Source organism: Polyergus mexicanus, unplaced genomic scaffold (assembly GCF_030449975.1).
Source record: "Polyergus mexicanus isolate NDT 795.1 unplaced genomic scaffold, iyPolMexi1.0 SCAF_7, whole genome shotgun sequence".
Classification (NCBI taxonomy): Eukaryota; Metazoa; Arthropoda; class Insecta; order Hymenoptera; family Formicidae; genus Polyergus; species Polyergus mexicanus.
This window is the reverse complement of record NW_027223327.1, coordinates 270727-284972: the sequence shown is the minus strand read 5'-3', so window position 1 is coordinate 284972 and position 14246 is coordinate 270727. Positions and strand designations below refer to the sequence as shown.

The 14246-nt window shown below is 35.4% G+C and overlaps 1 protein-coding gene and 1 non-coding gene across 14 annotated transcripts in view; both read right to left on the bottom strand.

The window, feature by feature from the left end:
• The window catches only part of LOC138934473 (dual specificity calcium/calmodulin-dependent 3',5'-cyclic nucleotide phosphodiesterase 1), an 81788-nt gene that overhangs the window by 8982 nt on the left and 58560 nt on the right, over positions 1–14246 (bottom strand). For 10 of the 13 annotated variants that reach the window (XM_070298243.1, XM_070298244.1, XM_070298251.1 and 7 more), the window contains 5 exons: positions 5722–5889; positions 4630–4846; positions 4107–4220; positions 2022–2171; positions 10–63 (listed from right to left, as the gene is read on the bottom strand). In XM_070298243.1, coding sequence (XP_070154344.1) covers positions 10–63; positions 2022–2171; positions 4107–4220; positions 4630–4846; positions 5722–5889 — 703 coding nt within the window. The remainder of the gene's footprint in view (positions 1–9; positions 64–2021; positions 2172–4106; positions 4221–4629; positions 4847–5721; positions 5890–14246) is intronic. The other 3 variants (XM_070298242.1, XM_070298252.1, XM_070298253.1) reach the window with 3 other exon arrangements.
• Positions 3212–3283, bottom strand: Trnat-cgu (transfer RNA threonine (anticodon CGU)). The gene has a single exon. It is a non-coding gene; the product is annotated as a tRNA-Thr (tRNA).

Here is a 14246-nt window from a genome sequence, read left to right as displayed (position 1 = left end):
GAAACGAACCTACGGCGTACACCCGGGCGACACGTGGCGGCTGACTTGACACGATCGGCGTCTCTATAACGTGAAACACGAAGGAAAAACATATATCACATTGAAAGGTTTCACATCGATCTAAGCGTATTGCTACATCAAGCAAACATCCCTGGCATGCCTGCTGCGTGGGGTGACTTGAAAATGTTCCCTCTTTATTCGCCCTCCGCCATTCGTACGCTCTGGCTGATGATTCCAGTTCCCGGGATAGACATCCTCGTAACCGCTCTCCTAGCATTTTTCGAGTCACTCCCCCACACGCCGCGATAGATTTACGAGGGATGCTTATTATCGAAGACCGCCTGGCGATAAACGTATATACATGCACTCCTCCCTTTCTCGGGCAAGAACAATGCTAAACCAGTTAGAAACGATCGATTATCGTGAAAACGATGCATGTTGCACGGCAGGCAGACACGTCGGACAAATCGTATAGGTTACACCTAGAAAGACGCTAGAAAAGACGTAGACTAGAGATAGGGAGCGAGAGATAGACAAGGCAAGGCAAGAGTAAAGTTTTTCATGCTGTGTTCGAAAGTGTCGTTTGAGCCTCGTGATCGAGAAATCATTCCTCTCGTCGATTTTTATCCTCTCATCTAGATTCAACGTTCGCGCACAAGATGCAGAAATAAAAATTAAAAATTGTCGATAAATAATGATGCGGAATTGATGTTCCCTGTCGCGCATCGTCCCATTATTTATACAAATTCGTGTGTCTCGAAACGAATAAGAGATTTCAACATTTAGGAAAAATACTAAACAATTAAGTGTCATTGTTATCTCGACGATCGTTCACACGTGACAAACACGAAAATTTAATCGCGCGTCAACTATACTGGACTAATAATCCGTGTCGACAATCCCAAACGAGTAACAAATATTTTTGATAGTAGTAGTTTTAGAAGAATCGTCTACATATATATATATAGATATAGACGATTACTAATCGATGCAACAATTTGCAGAAACATGCTAATTGTCTTGTATCTCGAGTGTTATATCTGTATTTTTCGACTATTGAAAGATGCTTATTAACGAAAGAACGCATAGCTACGTAATGCGTTTTAATTTCTGTGCACATAAACTAGACTAGATAGATAACGTACGAAGGAGCTATATTCGCTAAAAGATAACGAAACGTATTAGTTGGTATTCTACGGAAAAGAGCGACAACTCGGGTGACAGTTATAAAAAGAGTACGCGAATTAAAATATAAGAGTAACATTTTTAATGGTAATCGATCCGCTAATAAACGATCCGTTTAATATAGGAAAGCCTGGGACGTCAATTATATTACGATATGTAATAATGACAATTTTTTATCCAGTCCGTAAAAAAGAAAAAAACGTCGTATCTAGCAAACATCTCATCGTTACATTTCCGCGATGCTGATCGATTGTCGATCGTGTTATTCAAGTTATGCGCAAAATTCGATGAGTCTGCGATGAGTATTGGTAGATTGACATTTAACGCGGTTCGATGAATATTGAGAAACAGAGATGGGATGAAGAGCAAATAAAATATTATATAATATATTAAATGTCACAAATGTAAAATAAAATATTGGAAAACAAATGGAATATTTTATTGTCAACGAGATGCACCTGTAAAATTTGTCGAATTTTAGCAAAAATATGTACATTATTACGAAAAAGTAAACGAAATTTAAGTTCGTCGCTTATCGCCGCGATTACCAACTATTATTCTCGGGGAAAAAAAAAAAAAAAAAAAAATCTCTCGCCTCTCGCGAGACGCGCAAACGCGAACCTATCGTTCGACAAAGAGGACGAGAAAGAGCGTCGACGGCACGGACGGCGGAAAAATCGGTGGGCGGGGGAGGAGAGAAAAGAGAAAGAAGGGGGGTAAAGGGAGGAAAGGGAGAAGGAAACTAGAGAAGAGTCGGAGGAAGATGTTACATATCATATGGAGGGACAAACGGTGCGGGAGTCGTAAGAGGGTTGGAAATGTGAATGTTTCGCAACCTTGCCCATACGGGGGTGCGAAGCTTCCGTTTCTGGGTTACCACCGCGTGGCCCTGTGGTCCGTCCGGTTCCAAGCCGCCCCCTAGGGATGAAGACGTCAGGCCCGCCCCCCTACGTGATGACCGAGCGCACTCATTCCCTGAACTCACCCTGCGGTAGTGCTTGTTAGTTCATGTGTAAAAAAGATTAGGATAATACAAGATTAAAGCTTTTCTCTTTTTCTCTCTCCTTTTTTCTCCTTCTTTCTTTTCGATATCGACGTTTGTGGCATCGCGCTATTCATTTTCGACGAATATCCATTAATGTTAATAGATCAAAATACATTAATCTCTGATAGAACAAAATATGATAAATTCTCGATGCGTCGTGTTTCACGGCATAGAATTCTCCGATGACGATCATTGCTGAAATGAAGGATTGCATCGTGATATGTATCGTACTTTTGTTGCAATGCCCACACCAATCGCAGGTGCGTGAAAATGGAAAATTCAAAAAAAAAAAAAAAAAAGAACCATCAAGCGTTCAGATTCAAGCGATATATTCCAAGAGTTTGTCATAATCTTCATGGCACGGAGGTATATGAAGTTGCAAGCGATCGCCCGCTTGCAATTTTCATACATTCGATGCATAAGATACAATATTTTGTCGCGATGCAAAGTGTATAGTAAAAGATGCGCGCTCGAGAACAAAATTCTTTGAACAATTGTGAAATTATATACGATAATTCGTAATTATTTTTGAATGAATAACGCAAATTAATAATCGCGACAATTACTTTATTGGCGCGATAGCAGTAATGATCATTAAATTGTATTATCAAAGATGCAAATTTGATATATACGTATTTCAAATATATTGTATTTCCATTAGCATTAAAGAAACTAATATTATGGAGAATCGTTAAGGCTCTTTATTTTCCTTTCTGCAATCAAAAGCGAGAAATGATAGAAATCTTTTAAGTTAATCAGAATTTACAATCATCTGTTAATAATTGAAAGGATCAGAGACCAATTTACATTATGAAACGCGTAAATGTTGACGTAGAAAGAAATAAAGAAAACTAATTCATTTTAACATTTTAATATTTCGTAGGAAAAGAAAAATTGATAAAATTTCTCGCTTTCGATGTCGTAGCATCGATACGACGACAATTTAGGAAGAACTAGGAACCTTAACGACAAAAATTCACTTGCCTCCTGTGAGGATTGAACTCACGACCCCTGGTTTACGAGACCAGTGCTCTACCACTGAGCTAAAGAGGCGCCGACATCCGACATCGACTCCTCCCCAACAAACCTAGAGAGACGATCTCGGTTAGAGAAGCTAGACAAGCTTTGTCATAACGTTGTCGCTATGTAACGTTTGACTCATCGGCGCGCTTGATGCTTTATCACGCGGACGATCGATCTCGTTTGGGCGCATTCAGGGGCCTTTGTGTACATTATAACTGGCTCCTGGCTGTCCCTTTGATCGCCGAATGACCCCCGAACAGGGGTTGTGAGTTTCATCCGGCACGACGCATCGCGAGAACGAAAGGCTCCTTATAACGCGAAGCTAGAAGGTCGCGCTGAATTTGAGTTGCGCTTATGGCAAATGAAACAGGAACCGCGCGTATTAAAAGTTGCACGCTGCGCGACTCCTGTGTCGATCGATAATTAATAAATGATTAACCGCGTAATCGATCCTGCTGTTAAAGTCATATCTCGTTCAATAATAATCGAATCGATTAATGATCGTTATGTAAAACGCAACACGATCGGCTACGTTCCATCGAAACACAAACCAAGTGCTATCGCATCGATAAACTATACACCATGAATCAACATTTGAATCTTGTCGTCTCGACAATTCTCGACAATTATGATATCGATAGTGCCTATAAAAAGAGAATTGTTAATGAACCGCGAGGTGCGGGACGTGGAGGCGATAGCGTGTCGGCAGTGTCTGTAAATTTCGGCGTAAGAAAACATAGGTACTTGAAATAATCATACAGAGTATATAGACCATTGGTCCTTTTGCATTGCACGAGAGTTTTGTACACGAGAGACTCAGTATTCTCTCTCTCGCTCGTGTAAAGAAACTTACTTGGTCTCGTCGATGAAAACGGCCTCGAGTACGCGAGCTGCATAATGCAAGTTTCGTTGAAGCAGTTCGGCGGATATCTCCCCATGTTGTAGCTGCCTCAATAAACACCTCAATCTGCAAAAGAGAGGTATCCTCGGAGTTTGTTCTCTGCGCGTCGATAACGCGCTTTCTAAACTAGACGTTCGCATCCGATCGCTTTCCGATAATTGCGCGACAAGTCGAGATTGCTAACGTAATTGTATTTAACTCTTCGATGCTCGAAGGGGCGGATATTTTTTTTTTTCCACAGGATTGTCGCGGGATTTTAATCTCGCGTTGAATAAAATATTTAACGCAAGATTGGACAGAAACGTTACGGGGATATGTAGAAAAAGTATAACGTAATTAATTGACACTCGGACATATAAATTGATTTTCATAATATGATTTTCACAAGCCCATGAATGATTCGCGGATAGATAAATTATTTTATTACACGTGTCGCATTTGCAAAGCCATTAACACCTGCAATGCGATATGATACCTGAGAGCAGCTTTGTCGCACGCGTCGGGAGTGTCAACAGCGGGAAGCGAGTCCGTCGAGAGATCGACATTATCGAGGATCTCATCGAGGTCGACGGATTGGCTCGATAAATACGGAGTGTCGGGATTGTGCGACGGTGGAGAACTTTCGAAACTTCCACTGCTAATGCTTTTGCTTTTGCCAGAACTTCGGCGTACTATCGTCAAAGTGCCCTGTTCTGAAACACAATGAATGTAATCGCTTCGATTAACTGGAGCGATTCAATGGAGCCAGATTCAATCGTACCCTAAATCACGGAGAAATCTTTCCGCGAACAAAGAGACCGGCGCATTACCCGGAATAACGTTGTAAATCATTAATAGAAAATAAAGAGCAATACAGCATCCGTAATATAGCTTGTACGTGACATAAGATATAATTAAGACCATCCCGTCACGCGCTAGTACGAAAACAATTTTTAATTAATTAGTTGGTATTTTAATATATATTACAAACTAAAATAAATATTTCGTAAATTTTTATTATATATATATATGTATATAAGTGAAGTCATAAAACCAATGAAAAATAAATACGCTTGATATCTATGAAAGTAAACTCTTCTCTTATTACATTTAAAAAAATTCACTCGTAGCAGAAATTCATTTCGCATAACGCAGAAATAATATGACATTTTCGTGGAAATGTAATTTTATTAAAAATATTATATTATAGTACGAATAAATAAAATTACTTAAATAGAAATTTTACACATAAAATTTAATTCTTTTACATAGGAAAATTGTGGCATACAGTTTTCATAAAATTATCTTCGATATTCTTATCAATATTACGTTCAATTTTTTTTTTTTTTTTTTTTTCATTTATAATAAATCACCTTGCAATGTTAGCAGTATTTCTGAAACACAGACTTTGCTCACGCAATAAAAGTGTCGCGATCTCCCACGTGCGTCGAGATATGTCCAAGAAAAGAAGGAAAAAGAAAAAAGAATAGGAAAAGCTTTATTTTTTGAAGAAATACGCTTGTAAAAATGTCTGCTCGATAAGCGTTGCAGTGTAGTACCTCGGGCAGGTAATACTTGGAAAACTTACTGGAGAGTTGACCATTTCGACCAGGAGAGGAGGAAGGATTGCGCGGCCTCGTGGAAGCTGCGCCGCTCGAACCGCTGCAGCTGGTAGCGGTCGCGTTGTTCGCCGCTGCACCGGCCGAAGCTACTCCAATATCGTCCCTCGTGACTCGTCTGTCCGGTGGAGATGCAACTGCAATCGCAAAAAAAAAAAAAAAAAAGAGTAAACAAAAGATAGCATTTTTATCATCATCATCATCATCATCATCATCGTTTCTGGACAAAGCGCACAAATACGCGCGATGGCATTTGTATCGTATACGATCATCGATCAACGCGAGCGAGGTGGAAAATTATTGCGGAATTTTTGTATAAATTTTTGTTTCGTAACAATTTAATTTTGCGAAATTGTCTGCATATCTTATTATTATCCGATTGACGAACGTGGTTTGTTTCGCAGCTTTTTTAGAGAAACTCACTTTATTATGTATTATCCAATATCATAAATATCAAACCGTCAAAAAATCGCACGTGAGACAGAAATCTCGATATCGCTAAAAATACTTGGATATCTATATATATATATATATATATATATATATATATATACAATTTTTATTACGTACAAAAATGCATGGAAATGTTTTGTATAAATTTTTATATATGCATAAAATCGCGAGATGCTGAAAATAAAATGAAAGTTTCACGATTTCGATAAATGTAATATTTCTATTTACACGTGCCACTATATTTCATGCCGATTGGCTTTGATGACAACGTAATTATCGTACGCGTATCCGTCTTGTCGTGTGTAATGGTGCAGCTCGGCGAATGTTATATCACGGAATCGAACGCGTATCGTCACCACCGTAATTACATTAATTCGTCGAATGTAATGCTACGAAGTGTAAGGCCGTGTATATCACTGCGGTAAAACCGTGGTAGCGGAGTAACTATCGATCGGTAGCACTTGGGTATAGTCTGCGAATTAGTCTCATAGCCGATCGATCGCGTACGAGTTACCAACAAGTTCCCATTATGCTAATCGCAAGTTGAAGTGTTTCTAAACGCGAACACCACGCTCACCTCGTTTAGAGATTCAACGGAAATGAGAAACAAATTAGCTATATTTACGATTTTATATTGCTGTCGATTATTTAAAAGATCAATTTATTGATTCGATAATAATTTAACGGTGCATCTTTTTTAGCATAATAAATAAAAATTCCTAACTTATTGTTAATTAAAATAATACAATATATAAAATTTATTATTGATCAACGCAACGTGTCTCGTATTTCTCTGTCGAGTCGCAAGTCTACTGAATCGAGATCCAAACCTAATTATATGCATAATACGGTTAATAATTAATCAAACAGTAGCTTATTCGATGCACTATCAATATATATATATATATAGTGTCACATTTAAAATTAATCCATCTGCTAATCCTTACATTTAATACCAATTAAATGCAAAGTATTAAATTTAAACAAGGATATAATTTTATTTAAAATTTATATTTTGTTATTATAATTTGATTATTTACTATGTATATGTGTGAGCGTGTGTGTGTGTGTGTGTGTGTATAGCCTTTGCAATAAGGTATTTTGCCAAAAATGTATCGGTATTCATTTCCAAGGAAAACGAAATTCTGCGAATAAATCGTCTCAATCGAATATCAACCCTAGGAAAATTTTGTTATCCTCTTATTCGACGACATGTGGCAACGAACAAAAGACATTTTGGCCGAAAACAATCGCCTGCGCAAAATCCAATTGCGCGCAATATAATATAAAAGAATACAATAGGTAATGTAAATCATATTTTTCTCATTTCAAGAAAAAAGAAAAGTCTCTCAGTTACGTTTATTATAATTAATTTCTTTTATAATTTTAGACAGAGAGAAGAGTAAAAATAGAAATCTAAAATTTTATATCAAATTAATTATTACTTTACGCTCTTTGAAATACACGATTCATTACCTCTGCAAATTTATATATCTCTATTATACCTAATAAGTGATATTTTACAATTTTCCCCTCGATAAGAATACCAGCAGTCTCTTACCAGATATCCGACATAAAATAACCCTCAACTTAATCGACATTTCAAAGAGTCCTAACATCATTTTCTTTTATGATATTAAGTCATCATCTTAATTGCGTGATATTAAAGAGAACAACATTATTTACATAATGTATATCTCGTGTCGCAAATTAATCGCGAGAATACTTTATCGGAAATAAAAGGCTACACGCACGACTGCAAAAGTAATTTTATTTTGGCAAGATTGATATATGATGCAGAAACGCGCCAACATGATACAAACGTGTATAGTAAAATTCATAAACAGAATTTCGTGAAAAATTTAATCGTGAATCTCGTCAAAGTGTTCCACTTTGCGATTGTCATGATCTGTACGACGTAGAGATACGCGCACATTTTCAAATAATAATTTAGCGGAGCGCTATCACTTTCGAAAAATACCTTTAAACGAACGACAATACGAGCGTATCGATGCGACGGCGCGTGATATGAGGGGTCGGGAGGGGGTGGGGGGGTCGGGGGGGGGGGAGGGGGGGGTTCTGAAATTATTCATCGTAATCGGATAAGCGAACATAGACGCGAATATAACATATGCGAACGTATATGAATTATTATATTTCGCTTGAATAATGCACAAGATTGCGAGGCAATGGCGAAATGTATGCATTTAGTACACAGAGCAAAATTCATATCCGTCTCTTGTTTTAATTTACATTTTTATTTACATTTTTGCAAATAATATATCTCTCTTTCTCGCCATTTTCGCGATTACGTATACTATATGACACTATATTCATATAACACGTGGAAAATTTTATATCACAACTAATATCTCTCTATCGTTACTAGGCTAAAGTGTATCCATTTCCAGCAAGTCTGACAGCAAGTTGCTCGTACGATGTCCCGAAAGTGCTAAAGTTGACCGAGTCAATACGGCGTTCCTGAGCAGCTTTATGCAAACTCCGGATGGTCCGGCAAACCCCGACGAAAACTAAGTTAGACGTCGGCAAAATGCTAGAGAACCGCCGCAAAGGCGCGATCGCGCGTAAAATACAAGCGGTATAATCAAGAACCATTATATTTATCAGAAAGCGTTCCTCAAGCACTCTTATAATTATACGGAAAACGAATACGACAAAATAGGCGACTCAGAAATATTCGAAACCGAGATATCATCCATATAATATCATCGATTATACAATATATTGTATTAATCTCTCATCGCGCATCCGCGTTTCATCTCGTCATTTAAAAAATGCATTAATTTAATGGATACTATCGCAGTTATTAGAGCATTGCAATGTCACGTATGTATATATAAATTAATTTACATTGTATTACACAGTGCGTAAATTAAAAAAGCTTCATCAAATACATTGTATTTAACAACGTTATGGAATAATTTGTATAATATATATTATATATATATTGAAATAATCTCTCATCACGAATCGTTAACTCATTGACATTAAACCTAGACAAGAGAATCGAGTCTTTGTCAAGCGCGATTATACCGTGAATCATTGTGGGTGAAAGTACATACATTCATTGTTAAATATTATAGCGAGAAAACTAAATTTCCAAAGACAAAAAACTCTGTTAAGAAATCATACTATATTCACAATCAATAGCATGCATATTGCAATTCCATATTGTAGAACGTTTTTCTTTTTTTGCGATTTTGTAAAACTTTATTACTGTATAATAAGAGGAATGAATATACCGATCTCATTCATAACATCGTAACGGCATAAAGTAATGACTCTCGGCACACTGCTCATTTATTAAAAACGATCGGTGGCTTTTGAATAAATGTGATTAAAGGAATTGATATGGCTTCGTTCCTCGGGCAACAAACCGCAGTCTTGCAAATTACACAACCAAGAATCTTCTTTCTGCTTCTTTCCCTCTCCTTACGTCACTTTATTATTAATCGATACACTTACACGAGATGAAAACTGATTAAACGATAAATGATAAACGTTGACGATTGAAAACAAGATAAAACAAACTCGATCAAGTTCATATTGAAGCTCTTTTTTGCGATAATATAAATAATATGAGTAAACACAATGGAAAAAAAAAAATGGGATAAACAATACTTATGAGAAGATACGGTATCAAAAAAGTCATCAAAAACAATTTTATATCAAAATTATCGGATATATCGAAAACTTATCTTGATTAAAAAATTTACAAGAAAAAATAAAAGATATATATATATTATTAGAGTTAAAGAAATTAATTTCTTTTTTGAGTTTCCACATATTTCATCAGATATATAGATATCGTGACGTATATCGTTATATATATTTATACAATCGTATAGATTATATAAATAATCTAAAAGTAGAATTACAATAAGAGAGAGAGAAGTTTAAAAAAAACTCTATATAAAAACATATAAAGATATATATATATATATAGCCATACATAAAACTGTATAGTTTAGAGAATAGCAATGTAATTAAATCGAATCTTGGACAATGGCCAATTCATGCGCAGGCACGTCTATTTTGATTCGCTTGGCCGTACATACATAATCGGTTTGGACGGGGACGACCAAAGGGGAAATAATAGCTCGAAAATTAGCTTCGGCACAAGTTCTCCTTGTCATTTTCTTATTAGTTCAAAGTGATGAATATGTCTTTCTGGCGTCAGCAAGGCGTTTGATGGCAAAAGAGACTCGAGATGTAAGTTATTAAGATCGATAAATAAGTCGTTGCGAATATTGGCCATCTCTTGTGTCTTGCGACATATAATTATACTTTACATGCATAATATAAGCCATTCGATAGTCATAGTAATAACGATTACACATTTGCAATTATCGGAAATTATTAAATTTGTATAGAAATTTTTAATCAACTGTTTATTCCCCCGATGGAAATGACATTCCATCATCCCGTATTTTATTACAATACGAGCATTTTCTTTTGCGAAAAGATAATATTATTGATATAAAAATGACTTTTAATGGGAAAATGGCACATGTTTCCAAGAATTTATCATCTAAAATACTCTTTAGTTATTCCTGTTGTTCCGGAAACTTTGTTCAACCTCAATATTCCAGAGCAAAATATTCGACAATCCTCTCGTAAAATCGTCCAACAGAATCATAAACTCGAACAATTCGACATCGTATAACAAATCTCTCAAGATTTCAAATGTTTCTGCTTGCCAACGGGAAGAAAGTATATTAAAGTACATATTTTGATGCGGTATGATTATCGCGTCGCGTATACAAACATCATAAATACAATAGTATTGTATTTTGATTGTGCACGCGCGCAGCTGACAATTACCTTTCCTAAAAGCTTTCATTTATAAACGATATTTTTTATATATAATTGCATCATCTCTGTGATATATAAATACTTTTATTAAAAGATAATTGCGTATGTGATTTTTTTCTTAATATAGCGTTTTTTTACGTCAACTGAAAAAGTCAATATTGATATATTATACATTTTCGATATAACGCGGACACGCTCCATCTCCCCCATAAATATCAAATGACGAGTTTCCATGCGTTGACGGATTATGGATGATTTTAAACGCGTCGTTGCATAACTCTGTATGCAATCGTAAATTTTGGAAAAAGTACAAAATATTTTTTCTCAAGATTAGCGCAAATTATTTTCTATTTTATCGAAAAAAAAAAAAGAAGACTATGTAAAGAACATATTAGGTGAAATGCTTGTAATAAATATTTTCAATGTAATTTACGCGTTTGAAAAATATATAGTAGAGTAATAATTAATTCCAACACACAGAGTAAACTTTCTCATTAACTTAATGGATGATTATTATCGCAGTGTTGTACGCGTCATGCAATTTATTATGAAAATGAAATATACATGTATGTATAGGATGAAAACGATCTATCAAAATACTGCTCGATAGCGTTATTTAATAATACATAATCATGATAAGCGTAATCTAATAATTATTTGCGGCACAAATACAGCACACATATGCATAATAAAAGAGACGACTCGATAAACGCGTCAATTATGCGATAAATTGTACAGAACCATTTGACACACATTGTAATAGCTGTTCTAATTGTTTTTGTTTTCTTTTTCGAAATAAATTGCGTTAAACCTCAATATATTATTGAAGATATAAATTTTCATCTTTAGCGATATCAGATCGTTGATAATATAATTGCATAGATAAGGATAAAGATTAAGTATATCAAAGTCAAACACTCTTGTTTCTAGAAAGCTACTGTAAAATATGGAATATGTAGGATGGCGTCAAAGATCGAAGACGTAAAGTTCACTGGGAGTTTATTGCGTTCTGACATACCATAACTTTCTTGCGTGACGCGAAAGGTGAAAAAGGTCTTTCTTACCATTCGATTTTCATAGATTGAAGAGAACATATAAGAGATGCCAGCTATTTATGATCATCTCTCTTTTAAATAATCCTTGAAATATCTTTCAAACCTATAGATTCGTCTTGCGTTAAGGATATTTAATATAAAATCAACTATACAGATAAGTGATATTTTGATATTATCAAATTTTGAATAGACAACTAACGCATAGAGAACTATGCGCTTAATCCCATTGAAAAATTGATCATAATGGATCATACTATACGATAACGCGCGCTTTTATCAATCGCAAGATGTAGCAGCTTAATTCAATCGATAAGAAGAAAAAGATAAGGCAGGAATTCTCTCTATTACGTCTTTTGTCCGCAAATGATATTTAAAGTTAGATTTTCATTAAGAAACGTGTCCTATATCGATCGCTATTAATAAGCTACAAATCTTTGTATACCGATAAGAAATTGAAAATTTAGCATATCCGGAATGTCGAACTGTCTTTTAAAATGTCACATCTAACGTGCGTAGAATTAATTCGAGCTTTCAACAATTTTAAATTCAACGTGTATAAATTTTAATTGTCAAGATTATTACAAAAGATAAAGACATTATTCACGGCGACTTTTCAATAACATCGAAAATCTATTAGCCTTTATCGATCTAATGACTAATAATTTTCTTTTTGCTTGCGGAATTGAGTTGAACTGTACAAAAATACAAAACTTGAAAACTCTGACACTTGTTCAACGAACAAAGACAAAACGAGTAAGATAAAATGAGCGGCTGCAATTTTGGAAAATCTCGACATCGTTCGGTAGTGTGTACACGCATTCGAGTACGTAACCCGAAGATACGCATACCTGGATTATTGATTACCGCGCCGTAGAGAGCCTCCTGACGGAATAGACCCTGTGCCTGGACAGAGACCTTAACTCGAATGCAGTTTGTTCGCTCGATTCTGCCAGTATTTCATTGTCTCGTTTTTTTTTTTTTTTTTTTTTTCCCCCTTTCATCGTATCGACCACTGCAAGAGATTTGAACGAAGCAAAACGCTCTCTCGTGCAAAATTATACCCGCGCATTAAATTTAGCGATCTTCATGAAAAATCTGATTATCAATCGCAGTCGTACTGGATACAAATCAAATGTACGATTATGTATCTTGCGCTTGTATGTAATATATGGGGTGGTAGCCACAATCACGTAGATGAAATGATTCAGTTTTGTCTCCGAGAACATATACAAGCTACGCTTGACACTTATATTCGGATTTCTGATTAATGCAGACACTTAATTAATGTCGCTTTCCAACAGACTGCCAAAATGAATATCGTCGAGCCAAACCGTTAATCGCGAATCGTGCGCAATCTCTCTCCGCGATTAAATTCGCTATCGATTAAATACTTTGTGTATTTATTCGGAATCTTATATACCGTAGTACGAATATATCCTCCTTTCTATTTATGTAAATTCAGATGCGATCTAATTTTGTTTTATCTTTTAAAAATTACCAAATGATATACAAAATAGCTTTTAAATGCGTCAATTTATTTTGTTGAATTTTGTTAAAAACTTTAAACTTCATTCCTCGAGATGCGTCAGATCTTCCAGTCTTGTCGAGAACAGAAATTGATTAAAGTATTATATTTCTCATCAATTTATTTCCTCTATTTACGCAATAGGTCTATAATTTCATCGCTCATACATTATCCGATTAATATACATTATAACACGTACGACATAAGAATAGCACATTTTTAATCTATTTATTAATATTTAACGAAGTGAGAGCTATGGGAGCATGTTCCGGGGTCTATATAAAACATCGCGCAATCCCACTAATGTTTTTAGGTCACGAGATTAAATTTCTGTTTAAAACTACTACCGTGTTCGTAGTAGCAACGACAAAGAGAAAAATTTCTCTATTTTCCTTCTCCCATTTTTTTTTCGCACAAAAACGTTCGTTGCGTTTTCATTCGACAAATAAAATTTATTATAGTAAAAGTAACCGATTTTTTGGAAGTAAAAATTGTAACAAAATATCACAATTATTACAGTCACGAAATAAATAGCAATTTTTTTATTTCTCTGACGCAAGATAAATATTTCTATGCGCGATGCTCGAAACTTGTAAATCTATAAGCGTTTGAAAAATCGCTTAAT